The sequence below is a fragment of the Raphanus sativus genome, unplaced genomic scaffold, assembly GCF_000801105.2.
Source record: "Raphanus sativus cultivar WK10039 unplaced genomic scaffold, ASM80110v3 Scaffold0899, whole genome shotgun sequence".
In the NCBI taxonomy this organism is placed as follows: Eukaryota; Viridiplantae; Streptophyta; class Magnoliopsida; order Brassicales; family Brassicaceae; genus Raphanus; species Raphanus sativus.
The window spans coordinates 1-22,175 of record NW_026616213.1 but is presented as its reverse complement, the minus strand read 5'-3'; the positions used below and the strand labels follow the sequence as shown (position 1 = coordinate 22,175).

The window sequence follows — 22,175 nt, the reverse complement described above, 5'->3', positions numbered from 1 at the left end:
AACACATAACCGTATTTTCAAAAAAAAAAGAAACACATAACCGTCATTTATAATCTTTGCTTTCTAATTCTAGTTAAATCAAAACAAGTATATTTTTTATAGAATGAAAATATGCAAGGATGTATTCAAAATTGTTCGTGAAGCCTTGAACTATTCTTTCTAATATTTACTTAGTAGATATAGAACTAAATTTAAAATTTGAAAATTAATAGGAAAAATACTAAATTGACAAAATTTCTCTGTACTGAAACAAAGATCAAATATATATAAAAGTTGTTTACACACATATGAAACCGATCATAAAGCGATTATGAAATTAAGGTCCAACCTAGAAATACTGCACAAGATACTAAGTACTAACCCATCCGGATTACAATAAATACAAGTTACTTAACACCCTACAAAGATCAAACTATAAGCTCTTTGATCTCTGAAAACAAAAGCATTCATAAACATATAATAATTAAAGAAGGATACAAAAAAGCCTTATAACATAAAGTCTTGTAAATTCTTCTTGTTTACTTTTATTCCAAAGATCATGTTGTTTTCCGGCGCCAGCCCAATGCACGCCCTTAGAATCTTCTCCAGCATCGCCCGCTACTTTGACAGTGCATTAACCACTGGTGTATCCGGCGGCACAAGCGGTGCCTTGGTGAGCTATCTGTGTATTGAGGCCACAGGATGGAAAGAATGAAACTTCCCCTGCCAACAAAAAAGAAAAGAATCAAAACATCAAAACCAGGGTTCACTGAAACCCCAAATAACTGATTTTGTGAACTGACAAATTAAACTCTCCTTGGATTTGAACAAGATCCAAAATAATTGGAAGAGCTAAAAGAGAGTCCTCACAGGTATTGTGCATTACAATAGTGTTCTTCCTTCCCATGAATATCTCTGATGTCTACTCATCCATGGCTCGCTTGCTATCTGGTACATACGGTACATACTGCAACACACACACACACACATTATATCAATGGACAACATTGCAATTTTCAAGAGACAAAAAGTCTTGAATGTTACTTATTGATAGCTTACCTTGATAACAACTACATGGTCTGGATGTTCTCCGGGCCCAAAGAGGATACCGTTACTACCAACCATATCGTCCACCACATTGCTTTTGGGTATCTCCTTAGATCGAAATGTTTGTGGAGCTGAGAGGTTCATTCCATCGTTGTTCCCCAAGTGCTTATAGCTCACAATTGAAGTAGGCTGTTGTTAACAAAAACACACGATGAAACAAAGTCTTCTGAAAGGTTTCTTGACTGTCAAGAAACATTACTTGAAAACAGACCTTGATTCCTACACAACCAAGGAAACCAAGACAGATTTCATCTTGGTTTGACCACTCTTGAAGTCATCTCCACCGATTAAAACATTGTTCTTGATAGCCAAATCAATAAGACTTGGAACAAAGGTGTTCTGAGGACTCCCACTGATGAACGGGATGCCTTGAAGAACACAAAATAGCGTAAAGCGTCGAATGAGAGAGATCTCAGACTCATCCCTGACCACAGACTTCATAAGATCCTCAATTGTATCGTTTAACCCGACGATCACATTGCTGTAACGCTCAGTGTTAGCCGTACCCATGGCGTGTGCTAAGTTCATATCACTTATGTCCCATCCTCCAAACACAACATTATCTGGATCAGTTGTGACTAGGGGTGTCAAAATGGGTCAAATGGGTCAACCCAACCCATAATCCAAATGGGTTGACTGTTAAAGGGTCATGGGTCAACCCAATCCATTTATTAAATGGGTTGGGTTGACCTATGACCCATTAAATTGAATGGGTCAGATGGATTAATGGTTGACCCATCAACCCAACATCTTTATAATGAATCATTTTTAAGTTAATACCAATTTGATCGAATTAAAAAAAAAATATTTTCTGCTTTTTTGGAAAATTGTGTTTTTCCGCTTTCGAAAGAAAATTACGTTTTCCGGTTTTGACGGGAAATTGCGTTTTTCTGGTTTTGGCGGGAAATTGTGTTTTTCTCGGTTTTGGCGGAAAATTGTTTTCCCCGGTTTTGGCGGGAAATTGTTTTTCCGATTTTGGCAGAAAATTGCGTTTTACGGTTTTGGCGGGAAATTGCATTTTTCCGGTTTTGGCGGGAAAATTGCGTTTTTCCGGTTTTGGCGGGAAATTGCGTTTTCCGATTTTGACAGGAAATTATATTTCTCGGTTTTTTGCGAAAAATTGCAATTTTTCTGTTTTGGCGGGAAATTGCGTTTTTCCGGTTTTGGCGGAAAATTGTGTGTTTCTCGGTTTTGGCGGAAAATTGTTTTTCCCGGTTTTGGCGGGAAATTGTTTTCCGATTTTGGCGGGAAATTGCGTTTTATGGTTTTGGCAGGAAATTGTATTTTTCCGGTTTTGGCGGGAAATTGCGTTTTTCGGTTTTGACAGGAAATTATATTTCTCGGTTTTTGCGGAAAATTGCAATTTTTCGGTTTTTGCGGAAAATTGCGTTTTCCGGTTTTGGTGGGAAATTGCGTTTTTCCGTTTTTGACGGGAAATTGTGTTTTTCTCGGTTTTGGCGGAAAATTGGTTTTCTCGGTTTTGGCGGGAAATTGTTTTTCCGATTTTGGCGGGAAGTTGTGTTTTACGGTTTTGGCGGGAAATTGCATTTTTCCGATTTTGGCGGGAAATTGCGTTTTTCCGGTTTTGACAGAAAATTATATTTCTCGGTTTTGGCGGAAAATTTCAATTTTCCGGTTTTATCGGGAAATTGTTTTTTTCGGATTTTGGTGGAAAATTGCATTTCTGGTCGTGGCGGAAAATTGTGTTTTTCTGTTTTTTGTGAGAATTTGTTTTTTGATTTTTTTGATTTTTTTAATTAAATTTTTTTAAATGGATCAGATTTGATCCAACCCAATAGACCTATTTAACTTGTTAACCCATTAACTTGTTAACCCATTAACTTGTTAACCCATTAACCTGTTAACCCATTAGCATGTTAACCCATTAACCCATTGAATCAAAAATAAACAGTTCATTTGGGTTAATGGGTCAACTTGGATTGGGTCAACCAATGGATCATTGACCCATTTTGACACCCCTAGTTGTGACCATGCATGCACGTTTGTACTTTAATAATTTGCCCCCCTTTCTAAAACCTTCTTCTATACTATTTCTCAACACCACATATTTCTCTTTATTCCACTGTTATTTTTTCACTCTTAAATCATGTTATATGTATTGGTTATAACCTGTCTTATTTAGTTGCAACCATTTTACAGTTTTTTGTTCTTACAGATAAATTTATTAAAATTTGACATGGACATATATTGTTTTGTTGATATTCACTTCAGACTGAAAACATGATTTATTGATAAATGAAGTAGCTAATTACTTTGACCCAGAAATGAAATAGCCAATTAACAAGTGTTGAGGGTATAACTTCTACAATGTATATACGATTGAATTCCTTTTTTATTATTTTAAATAAACAAATTAATAATCACTAAGGATATAGTAATCATCTAAGCAAAGAATGAGAATGTTTCATCAAGTTTTGAAGAGCTTGGTTGCCTTGAGCTTTGCTTAAGAGATTCTTTGCATTCTGTGTCATCTGTATTACCTTCCCGAGACTACCACCCTTCGAGTAAGGCACAGCCCTTGGAGCCATTTGTTTATTACTTCGACTTCTTGTCATGATCTTTGAAGAACTTTGCCATTTTCCTTCCAGTTGATTGGGAAGTGTAGATTCCTGTATGAATACATATCATATAATAAATGAATCCGTTTGAATATATATATAATGAAAAATATAAAGAGAAGAGAAGAAAATATGAGAATACGACATACCAAGAAGAGCACTGTTGCACAGTGCTTGAGGACCTCTAAATTCATTCGAACATCGTCAAGACTCCTGCAATTATCAACATATATATATGTGTAACATTGTTTGCGGAAAATGTAACATGAACACACACAAATAATATTTATGTACCTGTGTTTTTGCACTCCAAGACCAAAATAGGCAGCCAAACTTGCCATCTACACAGTTTTAGTCTTTTTAGATTTTGCAAAGACCATGATGTAAATTCTCTTTTATCAAAATACGTATATCCTATACTATATGATTTTATAATAAAGTTTTAGGTCTCTAATCATTTTTTTTTTAATTACGCCTTATCATTTAAGAATATCGGATGTATATTACCTTCATGTTACCAGCTCTTTTACCAAACTTGTTGCTTAACAACCCCAAAGAATCAATGATCCCTGAGGGCTCAGGCGCAGCTTTACCAATCTCAGCAAAAGCTTCTTTAATTCTAACGCAATCAAACCTTCTAATGTTATGACCTGCCCAAATCCGACCGTGCAACAAACCATAGATCTTTTCAGCCACATCTTCGAAGCTTGGTGCCTCCCCGACCTTAGCCCTCGTGATCCCATCTGACCTAGACGACCTTAATGAGACCACCGATAGGTCTTTCGGCTGTATAAGCGTTGTGAAGCTCTCTAGCTCCTCTAGCTTTCTTGGACATACGATGATCGCACCAAACTCTAGGATGTGAAAATGTTGTCCTGTTTTGTTTGGTACGGTTGTTTCCAGATCAAAGAAGACGATTTCGCTGGGAAATGATTGGATCTCCATATCAATTTTTTTTGGTTTCTGTCGATTTGTAGATCCTACGTGTGTATATATTGTGGGTTTGTTACTTGTGATACAAGCTAACTGTAGGTTTGTGTTGGAGGTTTACTTTGGTGGTTATTTAGCTTCATGGAGAAAACTTTGCTGTGTAGGGTACGTAAGAATCTCTGCTTATTCTTTATCTAAACCAATAAAAAGGGTTCTTATGAAAGAGTTCGTTGGTATATCCATATTGTAAGAGAATTTATCCCTTTATTTTTTTATATTGCCCCCAAAATACTTTCTTATTTTAATTAACTTTCATAAGCGAATATATTTTACTATAATGAATCAACAAACTCTCTTATTAGTATTTAACGGCAAGTGTAGCAAAAATCTTTATAGGAAGATGTATATGGCAAAGAATGTAAGAAAGGTACCAAGTGTTTGGGGGCAACAACCATTTCCTAACTCACACAACACAGAACGTACAAAACATATGCAGCCAATACTCTCCTATCAACAGAGACTTGAGCTGGAGGCCAAACCCAGCAAGATCAAGATCCCTTGGTTCTTTTCTTCGGTCTTTGGCTAATTACGTTTGCTTAGCTGAGTACCTGCAATTCTGAATGCTAAACGATCAACTTACATACTTCTATATACTACTTCAGCTTCACAGACAAACAGTCTTCTCTCATGTCCACCTATCTAGATCGTTTACTACTTCTCAACCTATCCAAGTAACCACAACATCTAATCATCAATCAGTTCTAAAGGAAGTTGAAGAACGCAGTACCTCAAACTCTGGTACAAGAAGAATCAAAGTCATCAGGAGCAACACGAGCGATCCAATTATTCAACGTCCGCTTAACATCAGCATGGTTAACATAAGCCAACTCATACATACTACACAAGTTCCCAACCAAGCTCTCGTTCAAAGCCGCGGTCGGCACTCTCTCCAACGCACTCTCCAACACCTTAATCGCATCAGACAAATCCCTCGAGTACATCAAACAAAGCGCCTTGTTATTAACCGCGACAACATCCGAGCCATCTCTCTCGATACACTCTTCATACTCTCTCACAGCAGAGACGTAGTCCTTCTCCACCACATAAACCAAAGCCCTGTTCCTCCCTACAAGATTCTTGAACTGAGTCTCACTCACCAAACTATTACTATTCATCTTCTCGACGCGAGCAAACGTGGCTTTAGCTCCTTGTATATCACCGAACTGCATCTGAACAGAGCCTAGCTTGGAAACCAAAACAGGATCCAAAGGATCACGCTTTATCAACTCTTTAATCAACTCCAAGGAAACACCAAACTCCTTGTGACCTAAGTGAAACCCTAACAAACAACTCATCACAAAGATCTCTCTTTTCTTCCACACCTCATTCGCCTCTTTCTCTCTAACCCTCTCTCTGACGAACCCGAGCAACGTGTACAACCGATCCAACCCTTCCTGGCGATTCCCGATCTTCGTCGGGACCAGGGCGTGCATCCACCGGAGCGAGAAAGGCACCATGGATCCCTTCCGACCCGGGTAGATCTCGGGGAAAGACTCGTACCTGTATTGATCCCCGTCGAAGTCGTTGTGGAGGGAGTCGAGCTCGCGGGAGGCTTCGTCGGAGCGGCGGAGCTTGGTGAGGGCGATGACTTGGTAGGTTAGGTAGGTGAGGTGCTCGTGGGGCTTGGTGAGGAGGAAGAGGGCTCTGGTTTGGGAGATTTTGTCGAGGATCGCTTCCCATTGGCCCCGGGTGGAGAGATCGTGGAGGGCGCTGAGATCGTGTGTTAGCTCGTCGAGGGAATCGGATCGTGGTGGATCGGCGACGGCTGATGATGATGGGGTTGATTCGAATGCCGTCGTCGCTTCAATTGGTTGTACGGTGGCGGGATTGGTTTCGGCGGAGGAGGGGTTGGATTCGGGTCGGGTTTCGGATTCGGGTGAAGTCGGATCCATTGACGGAGATGAGTCGGAGAACATGGTGGAAGAGCAGGTTATGAGAACCTCTCTGTGATTAGACTGTTTGATAGTTTTGATACTCTTATAAATGGGCCTAATCAAGGCCCAGTTTAGTCCGGCCCATGCTTAGCACATGGTGGTCCTTCTCACTTATTTGAGCAAACGATTTAAGAAAACGTATGTTTTTTTTTTTACTAAAGAAAACGTATGTTTCTGTAAAGATTGGCTCTTGGAGATGCTCTGATGAAATCTAGAAAGAAAAGTTAGCGTATAAAGATAGTATACAGTATACTGCTGGCTTTCTCCCACTATTTGCATAGGATCCGGCGATTTAGGGAACAGAACATTAATGTTATGGCAGATGAACAGTTATTTAAATATCAAGGTATTACTCCATTTAGGATATGAGCCTTATAAATAGGAGTAATTATTTATTCGCATTACATGATTACAAATTACATTAAATATAGTGTGCCAAAATTTTGTCAATTATTTTCCAATTTATATGAGTCCAAAGTCCACATTCACATTTTGGGATCTGTTCCCGAGTTTCGGTACACATCATATTCTAGATCAGAGGCCTTGGGTCAACGAATCAAAAAAAGTCTCAGATAACATTAGTATTACTTTTCCGATGAAAGTTACTTTACCTACTATAGTAAATAATCTTATATCTATTCAAAATATCAGGTATCTCTCTATTTACAAAACTCCTGCAATATTTCCGTTCTAATCGCACTTGTATGCATCTAATTATGTTTTCACGAGTTCACTTTTTTATTAAACTCCCTAGTCAAAGACTCGTGAGTCAAAAGTCGTCGATCATTGACTTGGGAGAAATAGGCGAGTAAGTGTTAGGTGTCCAACCAATTTTTTTTTTTCTTTCTTGAAGCGTGTTTTAAGAGAACTAGTACTGAATTTGCGGTGTTCATCAAGCAATTATCGAGTGTTTGTACGCCGTGAGTATGAGTTAGATAGTAATTAACACTCAGATCGTTTGTTATATAAGACAGTGATCTACTTGTTATAAAATATTCATGCAACAACACTTTCTGATTAGTTAATGGAATTGATTCACCAACTGATTCATAAGAAAAATGATTGGTTATTATATTCATCGATATTATGATTTTGTTTATGACCATAAACTCGATACCTGCAGTACTAATGAGTCGAATTCAAGCAATCAATTTCATTTTTTTTTTGTAACACAGCAATCAATTTCATTGTTTTTGATTTTGTTTATGACCATAAACTCGATACTTGCATTACTAATGAGTCGAATTCAAGCGATCAATTTCATTATTGGACACATTTGTCAAAGTTCTAGTTAAAATCAAACTTAGGAATACGTACGCAGATCTGAATGTACGTGCCATGTGAGATGTGACTATATACTCAAGTTATTGATATTGTATATAAAGTACACGTTAATTTTACAATTAACTGAAAAGTTTAACACTGAATGAGACTATATATAGTTTACAAACTTACAGCTAGCCAGTCAATTATTATCAATATGCAATTTGCAAGTTATTAATAAAGTTGTACATGAGGATACATAATTATTAATTTTAGTTTGCTAAACACATGAGAAAGAATCAATTAAAAGCTCGTTGAGAAAGAATAAGAGATTAAAAAGTGTCGTCCATGTGAGTGATCTCATCTTTCTCACTTTCGCATTAAATTCTTATCCTTTTTCTCTATTTCATTTTTTTTTTTTTGGACAAACTCTATTTCATTTTCATGTTTGCTTTGATGAGTAGTACTAGCTCACATACATTATTTTTATTTGTTGTAGATAACGTGTGTACTGTTTGAAACTATAAATTGGCTGAAGTGGTAATAACAGGCAATTTATTAAAAGCTAAAACCAAAGAAAACCAAACCATTTTTATCTTGTTAATTTTGTAGTAATTATCATGATTTTAACAAATAAATAAATGCATCAGGTATATAATTCATCTACAAACCAAATTCAAATATAATTTAAATCTGGAAAGATAGAGAGTGATTTCAACATTGAATCGAAAATCAAGTAGGAGTTGTAGGAGTAACTTACAATTAAATTCCTTTTGTGTTTTTATACAAAAGTGGATGAATATTTTGATTAAAATGTACAGTACACATAACCTTCTTACAATAGATAAGCGACTGTTCTAACTTTTAAATGATTTCAATTTGTTTGTAGTTGTACTTTCCCAGTTCCCACATACATGGAATTTTCAGAAAAGAAATTTACTATTACTAATTAGTAATTACTGAATACAAACAATCACACGGAATAGAAAGAGAAATAAGAATGATATGAATAAATTAGACAAGAAGCAGAGAATCTGCAACATGATGACGGTGATGTACATTGGTGTTATCAAAACGACGGAACTAGTAAATTCTCTGGTCTCCATCTTCTCTCTCTCGTTCACACACAAACCCCTAGTACTGTCACTAATGCTTTTCTCCCCTCTTTTTATATATATATTGACAAGCTTGCGATCTAACTTTTGCAAGATCTCTCGGAGCAGTGAGAGGGTTTCTAGGTTTCAGAGAAAAAAAATAATGGCTCCACTCAAGTACTTGTGTTTTAGAAAGTTACTGTTGTTGCTCTATTTCATTCTCTTCCTATTCTCTTGCTCTTCTTTCTTTGCTACTTTTGCCTCATCAGAAACTTCTGTTGATGATGACAAACAACAAACACAGTTATTAGATCCACATTTTAGAGTGAGAAGATTGTTGGTGAAAGATCTGGAAACTGATGATGAAGAAACCAATCCTCCTCCTCCTAAGAAGAAGAAGCTTACTGGTTCTGTTCCATCAACACCTGGTGCTAAGAAGAATCAAACCAATCTCATCAAACCAATCTCTTCTTCCACCAAGAACCAGACTAAACTAGCTAAGACTACATCCTCCAAACTTAACTCCACCAAATCTTCTTCTAACACAACCAAGAACGGATCAGACATCAAGAAGCTCAGTTCCGGAACCAAATCCTCAAACTCTACTTCTTTGAACAAGAAGTCATCAGATCTGTCCAAATCAACCTCATCCAAGAACAAGACCACCACAAAACCCCCAAGTTCCAAACTATCTCCTCCTCCAGACAAGAAGAAACCACCATCCTCCTCAAAACCCACAACCAAACCAAAACCAGCAGAGAAAGAAATAAAACCAATCTGGCTAGACAACGAGGAAGACGACGACTTCGTCAGCGAGTTCAGAGACCTACCCACAAGATTCCAAAGAACCCTAATCCCAGACCTAGCAAAAATCTCAACCACATCCAAAAACTACATCAACAAAGCCAACAAAGAGATCACCAAGAACTTCAAACCCTACTTCGGCAACAAGTACGCACCAATCATCACCTCCGCTGTCTCCTTCATCTTCATCCTCGTCCCTCTTCTCCTAGTCTCCCTCGTCTTCAACCGTTTCAAAGCCTACTTCTCCCTCCAAAAGCTCCTCATCTTCATCCAAATCTACCTCTCCATCTACTTCACGATCCTGTGCCTCTCCTCCCTCGTCACTGGCATCGAGCCACTCAGGTTCCTCTACGCTACGTCAGGCTCAACCTACGTGTGCTTGCAGATCATGCAAACACTAGGATACGTGTTCTACCTCTTGGTTCTTCTCATGTACCTCGTCCTAGTCTTCTCTACGGACTGTGGCTTGGCCCTCAAGGTACTAGGCTTGGCGCAGACGTTTGTGGGGTTTGCTGTGGGTTTGCATTATTACGTGACGGTGTTTCATAGGGTGGTGCTTCGACAGCCTCCGAAGACGAACTGGAAGGTGCATGGCGTTTACGCCACGTGTTTTCTTCTCATTTGCGTGTTGTCTAGTGCGGAGAGGAGGAAGAAAGAGTACTTGGAAGAAGGCGGTGACGAAGGGAAGAAAAATTGAAATTTTTGCATTTTGTATTTCTTTTTTTTTTCTTTTTGCTTTGTTGTGTTTTTATAATTTCGGCAAAATTTAGCTGAAAACGCAATAGAAGAACAATTACTAGTGGAGGTTGGAGAATTTGCTGCTTCATTTTGTATTTATAAGGCAAATCGATAAATGTGGAACTAAATTTCATACTTTCAGTTCTCTTTTTATCCTTGTAAATACTCAACAATTATAACATTTTTGTTGTTGAGTATATACGAACTGATATTAAGCAACAATTATAACTCGTAAAATGTGTTCATAAAACTTTGTACAATATTGTTTTGGACCCTGATTTTTTTCTCTCTAGCTAATACAATATACAATAGAACCTCTAGAAATTAGTCTTCGATAAATTAATAATCTCTATAAATTAGTAAATTTTACCGGTTCTAACTTTGACATATTTAAAATTTGATATCAATCGATAAAAAAATAAGATAATTTTTTTTTAGAAAAATTTATGTAAATATATAGTCCCATTAAAATTGCAATTAATAATTTATATGTGTAATATTTTATATAAGTAAAAATCTATTATTATATTGTTTGTTTTATATTCACAATAAAATTATTTTATATTTTCTTAACACTTAATACATTTTTGATGAGATTTAGTAATATTATATCTAAAACCACATTTATGTTTTATACAATTTATATTATATACACCAAATAATATAATAAAATTAATATAAATGTCAAATTTTAAAAATAACGATTAATGTCTATAACTTTAAAATAAAATATTTTCTTATCTTAGAATAAACATATCTTAAATAAAAAATCTAAATAAGAAAACCTTTTAATTTTTTTATATTTTGTAGTTAAATATCGGAAGTCAAAATTAATTAAGGTGGGATTCACAGAATCGTAGAGCCGACGGAAGGGGTATTACAGTCATATAGAAGCTGCCGACAGATCTAGGTGCTGTGATTGTAACTTTGTGTCGGTGGCTATGACCATTGACGATGACGACGTGTGTGAGGCAAAGGGCCATTTTATTTCAAGCCCATCCACCATATTACGTATGTCTGTTCCTTTTGGTGAAGGTTTCCAGTTACTTTTAGTTAACCCATTAAAGAAAGTTCCTCGTGTTGTATGTGGCACATGATGGTTCAAAGACCCGTGAACAAAAATAAGCCCATACCTTTTTGCCCATAACAAGTTTGTATGGGGCTTCATATGATGAAGTTAAGATCGTAAAGCACTCCCATCCAAGGTTCAAAGCTTGTGTATGTTTTGTATTCATTTCCTTTTGGGTATGGGTGATGTAATATTGTCAGAAAATATGTGAAAGACATCACACATTGATTTGTGTGCTTCAGCCATTCGGTGTACAATTTGCACTTTGCCCACTCCACAAATTTCAACTTCACAAACATTTTGGTCTCTCATATGATCTAAACATTTTTTTTCATAAAACAAACGCTATTGTCTTTAACAATAGACTTGTAGAGAAGTAATTCATTTTTATTTGTTGCAGTTTTCTTATGGTGATGCAAATAGAACCTAAACGAGAATTTTTTTTTTTCAAAGAATGTTTTGTTAAAAAATCGGTCTAAAACATCCATATAATCAGTAATCTCATATAAAATGACTAATTACTGCGCAACAGTTTCTTGAACATTGGTAAATCCATATAGGATAATGCAATGAATTTGTGCTTGTTTTCACATGTCCTTGTATTTTCAATGAATCTCAACCTGTCTTCCCCAAAAAAATTAAATAACAAATAGGATTTCTGTAGTTAATATGTCTATAAGATCGCACTCCAATTAACATTTTTTTGCCAATTTAAGAAAGACAAACTTACCAATCAGGGAGTGGGCGTAGGTCCATAGGATTCAACAAGTTACATGCATAGTCATGTATTATGATAAAAAGTTTTCATTCTCGAATAAAAACATGAAATCGTAACGAAATCGATTAAAAAGGGAATAAAATAAAAACGACACGAGTTATATATAAAAATTCGCACGTGTGAAGAAGCGTCATCATCTTCTCCTCGCTCCCTCTTTTCTCTCTCTCGATTTGAGGAGTTCTGTTACGGTGGACTGTTACGTGTATCGTTTGCTCGTTTGTGACGGAGTCGGAGTTGAATCTACGGTGGTGTCAAAATTGAGAAAGGCCGGCGAGCTTAGTGGGGTGTTTCCATTTTGATTCGGGTGAATCTCTCTGATGCAGAGGTAAATTAAATTGGTCATGGTTTCGCTAATCCCTCCCGATCGTCGTTAGCTGTTTGTTAATTAGCAAATTTTATATTAAAATTGAATCCTGTTTTATATATTTATTTTAGTTTTCATCAGCTTTGTTTAATCGTGTACTTTATCTCTCGCTCGCTTTATTGATTCCGTGGGGGCAATTAGATTGATGAATCGAAAGTATTACCAGGTGTTTCATGGGGACTCTTTAAACGTTTTGTTCTTTGTTGTTTTTCTTCTTACGCGTGTTAGAATGTCATTTTGTTTTTGTTTTTGTTTTTAAGTGTTCGGTACTGTACAAACGTGTAGTTTTAAGCGTAAATCGCATTTCTTTTTAAATCTTTTAATGCAACTTTCTTCTTTCTCCTCAAGCGTTATTATCTTTTATGTTGTGGTTACTTTTGCTTTGTATTTGTTAATCAAACTGGTACTTCTAATATTCATAACCTTTGGAGTTTGGTTTGGTTTGGTTTCAGGTGTTTGTTATCAAGAATAGCTTAGAAAAAAGTAGTTTGCAGCCATGCCTTCTCTCCAGCTATTGCAGTTAACTGAGCGGGGTCGGGGTCTTGTAGCTTCAAGACGGTACCATTTTTTTACTTTTCCTCTGAATTTTTATTTAGATGGAAACACCAAAAAAAAAAAAACAACTATTGCTTTACTTCTTCTTGGGAATGAGCTTTCGTACTCTTTTTTTCCTGACGTGTGTTTATTAGTTATTTTTTGTTTCATTTCTCTCGAACTCTTGTTAAAATTCTATAGGAAATCTATACTGCTTGCGGCTGGGATTGTAGCTGCCGGTGGAGCTGCGGCATACTTGAAATCAAGGATCAGCTCCCGTTCTTCTTCGCGGCATTGCAATGGACATAGTGATGATGACGAGGCATTGGAAAAGACGACGGGAAAAGATAAGAAACCCGCTAAAAAGAAGAAAGGAGGAGGATTGAAGTCTCTACAGGTTCTGACTGCGATTCTTCTGTCTCAGATGGGGAAAATGGGTGCCAGGGATCTTCTCGCACTTGTGGGCACCGTGGTATGCATTTTCCTCTCAATACCCTTTCTTATTTAATGCGAGCCTAGCCTAGTACTCTTATCTAATCTGTTATTATGTTACAGGTTTTCAGAACTGCTTTGAGCAATCGGTTGGCGAAAGTTCAAGGTTTCCTATTCCGTGCTGCTTTCTTAAGGCGCGCCCCACTGTTTCTACGTCTCATCACCGAGAATATTATCTTGTGTTTCATGCTGTCCACGATGCACTCTACATCAAAGTACATCACTGGGGCCTTGAGTTTACGGTTCAGGAAGATATTGACGAAACTTATCCATTCGCATTATTTCGAGGTAGCAGCCATTGCCGTCTCTCCTCTTACCATTTCTCTTTATACTTCACTCTGCTGGATAACACTTTCATCTCTTTCCTTTATTGTTGTTTTCAGAACATGGTGTACTATAAAATATCACATGTGGATGGTCGGATTACGCATCCCGAGCAACGAATTGCCAGTGATATACCGAGATTCTCCTCGGAGTTGAGCGAACTTATTCAGGATGATTTGACGGCGGTTACTGATGGAATTTTGTATGCATGGCGTCTGTGTTCATATGCTAGTCCAAAATACATCTTCTGGATACTGGTGATTCTTGTTTAATCTTCTACGTTGAGCCATTTATGCTACTTTTCCTTATATCCATTCACAATACAGTTCTTTCGATCTGCTGTTTATGTTCTAACCTCGAAAATTGTTGTGTAGGCATATGTACTAGGAGCCGGTACTGCGATAAGGAACTTTTCTCCTTCTTTCGGGAAATTGATGTCCAAAGAGCAGCAGTTGGAAGGGGAGTACCGGCAACTTCACTCACGCTTGAGGACTCATTCGGAAAGCATAGCATTCTATGGTGGGGAAACCAGGGAAGAATCTCATATACAACAAAAGTTCAAGAACCTTGTTAGCCATATGAGTGTCGTGCTTCATGATCACTGGTGGTTTGGCATGATCCAAGATTTCCTGCTGAAGTATCTTGGTGCCACAGTCGCTGTTATTCTGATTATAGAACCGTTCTTCTCCGGTCATCTAAGACCTGATGACTCGACACTAGGCAGAGCCGAGATGCTAAGCAATATAAGATATCACACCAGTGTCATTATTTCTCTCTTTCAGGCGTTGGGAACGCTTTCTATAAGTTCCAGGCGGCTCAGCCGACTCAGGTAATTCTTTATGTTAGATCTCTTGCCAGACGCTGAGATGGTAAACGATTGTGTAGCTGTTCTTTCTTGTTTAAGAGAAAAGAGTATGAGTTCAGTTGGTAGTCCCTAAGGAATATTGACAAAGGATGAAAAAGATCTCTACTTCAAAAAAAAAAGTTTGGGCGTTTGATTTTGCGGTATTGGTGAAATCATATACAGAGGAGAGAGGATTAACTAAACTTACTTTTACACCCATCAGTAGTGGTGGCTATGCTTTCTAATTATGGAAATGTATTTACTTCCAACAGTGGTTATGCTGACCGAATCCATGAGTTGATGGCTGTCTCGAGAGAACTCAGTGGCGATGATAAAGTGTCTTTCCAGAGGAATAGAAGCAGAAATTACCTAAGTGAAGCTAACTATGTTGAGTTTTCCGGTGTCAAGGTAGCTGGAACACATATTCATGTTACTGGTAATCCTTTTCCAAAATGTTGTGTTCTTAATGACACTTAATGCACTTCAGGTTGTAACTCCAACGGGAAATGTTTTGGTGGAGGATCTAACCCTTCGAGTTGAGCAAGGGTCTAATCTTCTGATTACAGGTGAACCCTATATATCTAGGAGTGAAAATAGCATTACTTTCCGTTTCCATGGCCTATCAATTATTCTCAGTACAAAAATAACTTGCAAGAATATGCTGCTACTATATTGTTCTATGAGCCTTGAGACGAGTAGAAAAGATGAAATATTTAGTACCCTTGTTGTTCTTATGAAGGAAATAAAAAATGGGATTGTGAATTTGAATTACCATTCTGGAGAAGCAATTATTCTTGCACTTTGGAAGGGATGGCATTATAGCCTTTGCCAAAATTAGATTTGCTATTCCTAGTTATAGACGATTCATTCATGTTCAGTCCAACAACGAAGGTTTTAGTGATGTTGTGTCTACGCATCATTTTAGGTTCCTGGTTTTCAAATTGTTGTTATTTTCACTAATGCTATCTTGGCTTGTCGATTTGATTATTATTCTCCCATTTCATAGTTTATTAATCAATATGTACCGTAGGTCCTAATGGAAGTGGCAAGAGTTCCCTTTTCCGAGTATTAGGAGGCCTATGGCCCCTGGTGTCTGGGCATATTGTGAAGCCAGGAGTTGGTTCTGATCTTAACAAGGAGATCTTCTACGTCCCTCAGCGGCCCTATATGGCAGTAGGAACACTTCGTGACCAGTTAATATATCCTCTTACTTCTGATCAAGAGTCTGTACCGCTCACTGAAACGGGGATGGTGGAGCTATTGAAAAATGTTGGTATCCTAGTTTTCTCTAATTCTCTAGGAGAATGGTTTGTGTGTCTTGCTTATTTCTGTGACTGCTGCTTGTAGGTCGACCTAGAATACTTATTGGATCGATACCAACCAGACAGAGAGGTTAACTGGGGTGACGAATTATCTCTTGGAGAGCAACAGAGATTAGGAATGGCCAGACTGTTCTATCACAAACCCAAATTTGCAATTCTTGATGAATGCACAAGTGCTGTGACAACTGACATGGAAGAACGTTTTGCTGCTAAGGTTCGAGCTATGGGAACTTCTTGCATAACAATATCCCATCGTCCAGCCCTTGTTGCATTCCATGATGTTATTCTTTCATTAGACGGAGAAGGTGGATGGAACGTTTACTACAAGAGGTTGGAATTGTTACTTTACCATGTTTCTGAGGATTATCAAAGTTTTTTGCATTTATTATTTTAAAATGACTAAACTTTCAGGGACGACTCTGTACTTCTGACGGACGCTGGAGATGATTCAGTGCAAATTTCAGATACAAATCGGCAAAATGATGCGATGGTTGTTCAACGAGCTTTTGCTGCCGCTAGAAAGGTCTTCAGAAGCTCATGAATATATTTTTTTTAATCTTCGTTGGGGTACTGGTGGTTATAACCTTGTTACTTGGTGCCATGCAGGAATCTGCATCAAAGGCTCAGTCGTACTTGACGCAGTTAATCGAAAAGTCACCAGTTGTTGATAAAAGTGTTGTGTTGCCTCGTTTTCCTCAACCTCGAACATCCCCAAGGGCGTTGCCATTAAGAGTAGCTGCAATGTTGAACACATTGGTGAGCTTGAGTTATTACTGTGAATTTTATCAAAATCACTTGTACCAACTTTTGTTACCCTAGAAAAAAAACACATGCATGTCAGTGCATTTCAGTAGCTTCCTTGGAAGCCCCTGTTCTACTTGGTTTATTCGTCCACATTGATGCTAAAAGTATCTGACCACTTCATTGTTACGTTTCAGATACCCACTCTATTTGACAAACAAGGAGCACAACTTCTTTTGGTTGCTTGCCTTGTCGTCTCAAGAACACTGATCTCTGACCGAATAGCATCGTTGAATGGTAAAGATACTCCGATCTTTTACCTGATTAGTTTTATTGATAGGGCTCCTTTTTCTAACGACCGCTTATGATCTTTCAGGGACCACTGTTAAATATGTCTTGGAGCAAGATAAGGCAGCCTTTGTTCGTTTGATTGGTTTGAGTGTTCTCCAAAGTGGTGCATCTTCTGTCATTGCTCCTTCATTAAAGTAATGTTTCCTTTTTATGCATGTTTATAACCTCATTGTGATTTTCTCTTGCGTTTTTGTTTTATGAAGTTAGTTTTTGTTTGATTATTAGTTACAGTTAAGGCACCTCTTACTTATGTGGTTTCACCTAACCTTTTTTTGTTACACGTTCTTCAGGCATCTAACGCAAAGGCTAGCTCTAGGTTGGAGGATTCGCTTGACTCAACATCTGCTACGGAATTACTTGAGAAATAATGCGTTTTACAAGGTCAGTTCAAATCTATAACGTTCAAAGATACTATGCTAACATGTTTTATGCATTTCTGAATTATGACTATGAACTTGAGTTATCCAGTTCAACTTGACTTTAAGGCTAAAAGAAAGTTCCTTACACATGTAAGAATTATACTGAGATTACCAACCTGAAATGGATATCCATTTGTGGCTGTTCTATGATTCATAGAGGCTGTTTATTGTTCTTTGATGTTGCAAATTTAGAGACACTAAAGATCTCATTGGATTCATATCTTCTTTTCAGGTCTTCCACATGTCAGGCAATAGTATTGATGCGGACCAAAGACTCACTCGTGACCTGGAAAAATTAACCCATGACTTGTCTGGACTTCTTACTGGAATGGTAAAGCCATCGGTTGACATTCTTTGGTAAGTACATTTTGTTGGATTGTTTTCCTGATATTTGTTTCATGCTTGTTAATTGGTTTGAAATATAAATAACGCCAAAAAAAAATTGAATTGAAGGTTTACCTGGAGGATGAAGCTATTGACTGGACAGAGAGGAGTTGCCATACTTTACACGTATATGTTACTTGGTCTGGGTTTTCTGAGACGTGTTGCTCCAGATTTTGGTGATCTAGCTGGTGAAGAACAGCAACTCGAGGGGAAGTTTAGGTAAGTTTTTAATTACGTTTCTTCCACTTTGCAGATGATTGCGTTATAGCGTCTAGCTGGACCAACTTCTTCCTGGTAATGTAGGTTTATGCACGAGAGGCTGAACACGCATGCTGAATCCATTGCATTCTTTGGAGGTGGAGCTCGAGAAAAAGCTGTAAGTGTCGTCACTTCCGAAGCTATAATCGTTGGATTTTGGTCTCTATCTACTTGTGATGCACAGCTACGAGAAGTGAAAGCCAATAGTGATTCTCAGTTTTTATGTGATGATGGCCTTTTCATGCTAAATGCGTAGAGCTTTAACACGTCTTATAGGTGAATCTGCCCTTATGTTTGTTTGTTTCATGGAGCAGATGGTTGACACAAAATTCAGGGCACTACTGGACCACTCTCTCATGCTCCTGAAGAAGAAATGGGTGTATGGCATACTTGATGATTTCGTGACAAAGCAGCTTCCCAATAATGTGACTTGGGGATTGAGTTTGTTGTATGCCCTAGAACACAAGGGAGACAGAGCACTTGTCTCCACTCAAGGTGAAGATCCGTCATTCTTTTCAACGCGAGCCAATTAATTTTGCAAAATTCTCTCTATATAACGCTTTCTTGCATGATGTCTTTGATACCAGGTGAATTGGCACATGCATTGCGGTATCTAGCTTCCGTTGTCTCTCAAAGCTTTATGGCGTTTGGTGATATTCTTGAACTACACAAGAAGTTCCTTGAGCTCTCCGGTGGTATTAACAGAATTTTTGAGCTGGATGAGTTTTTGGATGCTTCTCAGTCAGGTACTAAGAGCATATATATATATATATATATTTCACACTTCTTATTATTAGAGGCATGGACATATGCTAAAGAGAACGTGCGTTGATCATATTCGTTTTGTGCTACTGTTTCCAGGTGTTACCTCAGATAATCACAGAAGCCGTTTGGATTCTCAAGATCGAATTTCCTTTTCAGAGGTGGATATCATTACCCCTGCTCAGAAATTGATGGCTAGCAAGTTGTCATGCGAAATAGTTTCGGGGAAAAGCCTACTCGTCACAGGTTAGTGAATTAGTCTTTTATCATTGAACTTATTGCATGAGTCCCAGAGCTAACACTAGCAAAAAAATCTCAGGTCCAAACGGTAGTGGAAAGACTTCCGTATTTAGAGTCCTTAGAGATATATGGCCCACTGTATGTGGAAGACTTTTCAAACCATCATTGGATATCAAAGAGCTTGGGTCAGGGAATGGCATATTTTTTGTCCCTCAGCGACCTTATACATGTTTAGGGACGCTGAGAGATCAGATTATATACCCTCTATCTAAAGAAGAAGCAGAGAAAAGGGCAGCAAAGTTGTACACCAATGGTAAGTCCAAAAGATCAGTTTGATTCTCAAATGAATACTCTCCGCTACACAAGTAATAACTGATCTGTAGAGACACTTATCTCTTACTACTAGAAGTATAAGTTATTTGATGATCTTCCCATTTCTCATGATTTAATGCTGTTAAGTAACAGGAGATAGCTCAGCTGAAGCTGGAAGCATTCTGGACGTTCATTTGAAAACCATCCTGGAGAATGTTCGGTTAGTTTATCTCTTGGAAAGAGATGAAAGTGGTTGGGATGCTACTACCAACTGGGAAGACATACTATCTCTTGGAGAGCAACAGAGGCTAGGCATGGTAAAATCTCTTGTAGACACAAACAGACATTTACAGCTTTTTTTTTTGAGGTTTTACCGCAATACATATAGTTTTATGGCTCACGGTGAATAATCTGAGTTTTTGTATTGTAGGCACGTTTATTCTTTCACAGACCGAAGTTTGGAATCCTTGATGAATGCACCAAGTAAAATGATCAGAGTCTTCTTCTACTAATGAAGTTTGCAATCTATCTTTTTTCCACTTATATCATTGCTCTTTTGGGTTTTGCAGTGCAACGAGTGTTGATGTTGAGGAACAGCTCTACAGGGTTGCAAAAGACATGGGAGTTACTTTCATAACCTCATCCCAAGTAAGTTTTTACCCCCCTTCATTCATTACCATGAAACCACATGACCATAATCTCATTACTCGTTTCTCACAATCGTCAGCGTCCGGCTTTGATCCCGTTCCACTCCTTGGAGCTAAGGCTGATCGATGGAGAAGGAAACTGGGAGCTACGTTCTATCGAGCAGACAACAGAGTAGACTCAGCAAGACTCTTAGTTTTAAAAACAATAATAAAACCAAAGCTATTAGAACTTATACCCCCCACAGATTATATGGTATGTAGTTTTCTCGATTCTTTCTCCTCAGAAGAGAACGCTTCCATGTTTACTGATTTCGTTTGATTTGGAGGAAATAGAATGTAATTAATTGATTTACGTTCTTTCCCTAAAAAATATGATTCAATCAATATGTTATGATTAAGAGTAATAATAGGAAAATCAGACTTGGAGGCCAAGGGTTTATATATTTAATTTAACGTATGGAGTAAAAAAAGAAGCAGCAGCAGCAGCCATGTCTCATCTTCTCAGGCGGCTCAAGCTATCTCTCCGAGTAGGCCACCTCACCGCTTCTTCTCGATACTTCTCTAATTGCATCATCAAAGTAATACCTTGTGGAACTACTCTAAGAGATGGTGACGTTGGACATCTAGCTATCTACAGCTATGTTGATAAAGTGATCGACTGCACACAAAAGAAGGTGCCTATGGAGTTAGTAAAGGGGATCGGAACCATAGGAGCATCCCACGGCTGGGTAGCGACTCTGAAAAATGGGATCGTGTGTCTTCAAGATGACTTCGATCCCTATGCATCGAATACTGACCCAAAACGCATTCCCCTGCCTCCACTTGTAACTCTGCCTCATTGCCAAACCCAAATCGTAACCAACATAGCAATGTCCTCTTCTTCCCCAGACGATGAAGACTGCATCCTTGCTGTAAAGTTCTTGGGACCTCAGCTAAGCTTGTGCAGGCCTGCTCAGAGAGATTGCAAGTGGAGCAACATCAGAATCTCAGACCCCAGCTTCTTCTCCTCACATGTAATGTACTCCAAGAGAAATGGCATGTTCTCCATGCCCGCTGCTGGAGGAAACTACACAGCATCGTGTGATCTTGGGAGACACGTGAACGAACCAAAGATTCAGATGCTGTCGTACCCGGAAGAACGCGTGTTTGAAGACCTGAATCTGAGCACGGGTGAGTTTTTTGACAAGGAGTTTCTGAGAAAAATCGACTGGAAGTTCACGGACTGGTCTTGCAGGATGGAGCACTACTTGATGGAGTCGTCATCACACACAAGTGAGACTTTTCTGGTGAAATGGTCTAAAGATATCAACCCCCTAGACGGGAAAACTGAATTGGACAAGTTCCTTGTGTTGAGAATAGACGAGGAAGGAAACGCTGTGTATACTAAAGACTTTGGAGGTGAGTGCATTTTCATCTCTAAGGCTGAATCTTTTTGTCTCCCGGCAGCTTGTTTACGTGACAAGAGACCGAACTGCATCTATCACTTAAGCAACTCGAGCTTTGAATAAATTGCATGGACGATAATGAGAAAGAAAGAGGTGGAGAGTTTACTTTCCCAGTCCCCTTTTGGTTCCCACCAAAGCTAGACTCCAAAGGTAAACGTATCCTTTCTTCAGGTTTTCAATATCAAGGTAATGAAATTATGCTGTTTCATTTGATTTCTTTCTCTTTGGCCTTTGTTGTTTTTTTTGAATCTATAGTTGTTGTTTTAATATACCTAGCGCTGGTCGCAAAGAATATCCCTCCAGAAGTATTTATCATTATCTTCCCCTTCATTGGTCAATATACTATATCTTGTTACTGTGATCTTAATGACTAATTTTTAAAAGAAAGTTTTACCAAAAAC

At 38.1% G+C, this 22,175-nt stretch overlaps 5 protein-coding genes and 1 pseudogene across 8 annotated transcripts; 3 read left to right on the top strand and 3 right to left on the bottom strand.

Annotated features, from left to right (window-relative positions):
• Positions 1–412: 412 nt before the first annotated feature.
• LOC130503276 (inositol-3-phosphate synthase-like) lies at positions 413–1,596 on the bottom strand (annotated as a pseudogene).
• A 1,721-nt stretch (positions 1,597–3,317) lies between these two features.
• LOC130503274 (protein NEN4-like) lies at positions 3,318–4,806 on the bottom strand. The gene is made up of 4 exons (XM_056997953.1): positions 4,173–4,806; positions 3,960–4,006; positions 3,815–3,878; positions 3,318–3,716 (listed from the first exon to the last, which is right to left on the bottom strand). Exons 1-4 carry the CDS (start codon positions 4,608–4,610, stop codon positions 3,486–3,488), a joined length of 780 nt encoding a protein of 259 aa, XP_056853933.1. The 5' UTR covers positions 4,611–4,806; the 3' UTR covers positions 3,318–3,485.
• A 127-nt stretch (positions 4,807–4,933) lies between these two features.
• On the bottom strand, positions 4,934–6,588 carry LOC130503273 (uncharacterized). 3 transcript variants are annotated; one of them, XM_056997951.1, is made up of 2 exons: positions 5,383–6,588; positions 4,934–5,211 (listed from the first exon to the last, which is right to left on the bottom strand). In XM_056997951.1, the coding sequence occupies exon 1, from the start codon at positions 6,569–6,571 to the stop codon at positions 5,384–5,386; it is 1,188 nt and encodes a 395-aa protein (XP_056853931.1). In that variant the 5' UTR covers positions 6,572–6,588; the 3' UTR covers positions 4,934–5,211; position 5,383. The 3 variants fall into 3 exon arrangements, with proteins under 3 accessions (XP_056853931.1, XP_056853930.1, XP_056853932.1); XM_056997950.1 differs by having other exon boundaries at positions 4,934–5,203; XM_056997952.1 differs by having other exon boundaries at positions 5,203–5,318.
• A 2,328-nt stretch (positions 6,589–8,916) lies between these two features.
• On the top strand, positions 8,917–10,623 carry LOC130503275 (uncharacterized). Its single transcript, XM_056997954.1, has one exon. It carries the CDS (start codon positions 9,002–9,004, stop codon positions 10,445–10,447), a length of 1,446 nt encoding a protein of 481 aa, XP_056853934.1. The 5' UTR covers positions 8,917–9,001; the 3' UTR covers positions 10,448–10,623.
• A 1,792-nt stretch (positions 10,624–12,415) lies between these two features.
• LOC108821942 (ABC transporter D family member 1) lies at positions 12,416–20,677 on the top strand. 2 transcript variants are annotated; one of them, XM_018594936.2, is made up of 26 exons: positions 12,416–12,660; positions 13,152–13,257; positions 13,435–13,705; positions 13,789–14,013; positions 14,109–14,306; positions 14,424–14,878; positions 15,166–15,301; positions 15,381–15,459; positions 15,924–16,162; positions 16,241–16,545; positions 16,627–16,738; positions 16,822–16,971; positions 17,154–17,253; positions 17,333–17,441; positions 17,598–17,688; positions 17,959–18,083; positions 18,180–18,329; positions 18,414–18,486; positions 18,683–18,863; positions 18,956–19,114; positions 19,230–19,376; positions 19,450–19,683; positions 19,830–19,999; positions 20,113–20,165; positions 20,252–20,330; positions 20,410–20,677. In XM_018594936.2, exons 2-26 carry the CDS (start codon positions 13,196–13,198, stop codon positions 20,503–20,505), a joined length of 3,999 nt encoding a protein of 1,332 aa, XP_018450438.1. In that variant the 5' UTR covers positions 12,416–12,660; positions 13,152–13,195; the 3' UTR covers positions 20,506–20,677. The 2 variants fall into 2 exon arrangements, with proteins under 2 accessions (XP_018450438.1, XP_018450439.1); XM_018594937.2 differs by having other exon boundaries at positions 12,418–12,660; positions 19,836–19,999.
• A 140-nt stretch (positions 20,678–20,817) lies between these two features.
• On the top strand, positions 20,818–21,727 carry LOC130503272 (uncharacterized; the record flags this gene model as incomplete). The annotated part of the gene is made up of 1 exon (XM_056997949.1): positions 20,818–21,727. A coding segment is annotated over exon 1 (910 nt), but the record flags the coding sequence as incomplete, so codon positions are not given.
• Positions 21,728–22,175: the final 448 nt, after the last annotated feature.

What these genes read in the sequence shown, in the direction of transcription:
- LOC130503274 (XM_056997953.1), bottom strand. Translation starts at nt 4,610, where the DNA reads ATGGAGATCCAATCATTTCCCAGCGAAATCGTCTTCTTTGATCTGGAA. An exon ending in CTTGGAGTGCAAAAACACAG is followed by an intron (nt 3,879 to 3,959) that starts GTACATAAATAT and finishes TGATAATTGCAG; the next exon opens with GAGTCTTGACGATGTTCGAA. An exon ending in GTGCAACAGTGCTCTTCTTG is followed by an intron (nt 3,717 to 3,814) that starts GTATGTCGTATT and finishes GTATTCATACAG; the next exon opens with GAATCTACACTTCCCAATCA.
- LOC130503273 (XM_056997951.1), bottom strand. Translation starts at nt 6,571, where the DNA reads ATGTTCTCCGACTCATCTCCGTCAATGGATCCGACTTCACCCGAATCC.
- LOC130503275 (XM_056997954.1), top strand. Translation starts at nt 9,002, where the DNA reads ATGCTTTTCTCCCCTCTTTTTATATATATATTGACAAGCTTGCGATCT.
- LOC108821942 (XM_018594936.2), top strand. Translation starts at nt 13,196, where the DNA reads ATGCCTTCTCTCCAGCTATTGCAGTTAACTGAGCGGGGTCGGGGTCTT. An exon ending in AATACATCTTCTGGATACTG is followed by an intron (nt 14,307 to 14,423) that starts GTGATTCTTGTT and finishes ATTGTTGTGTAG; the next exon opens with GCATATGTACTAGGAGCCGG. An exon ending in ATCCTTGATGAATGCACCAA is followed by an intron (nt 20,166 to 20,251) that starts GTAAAATGATCA and finishes TGGGTTTTGCAG; the next exon opens with TGCAACGAGTGTTGATGTTG.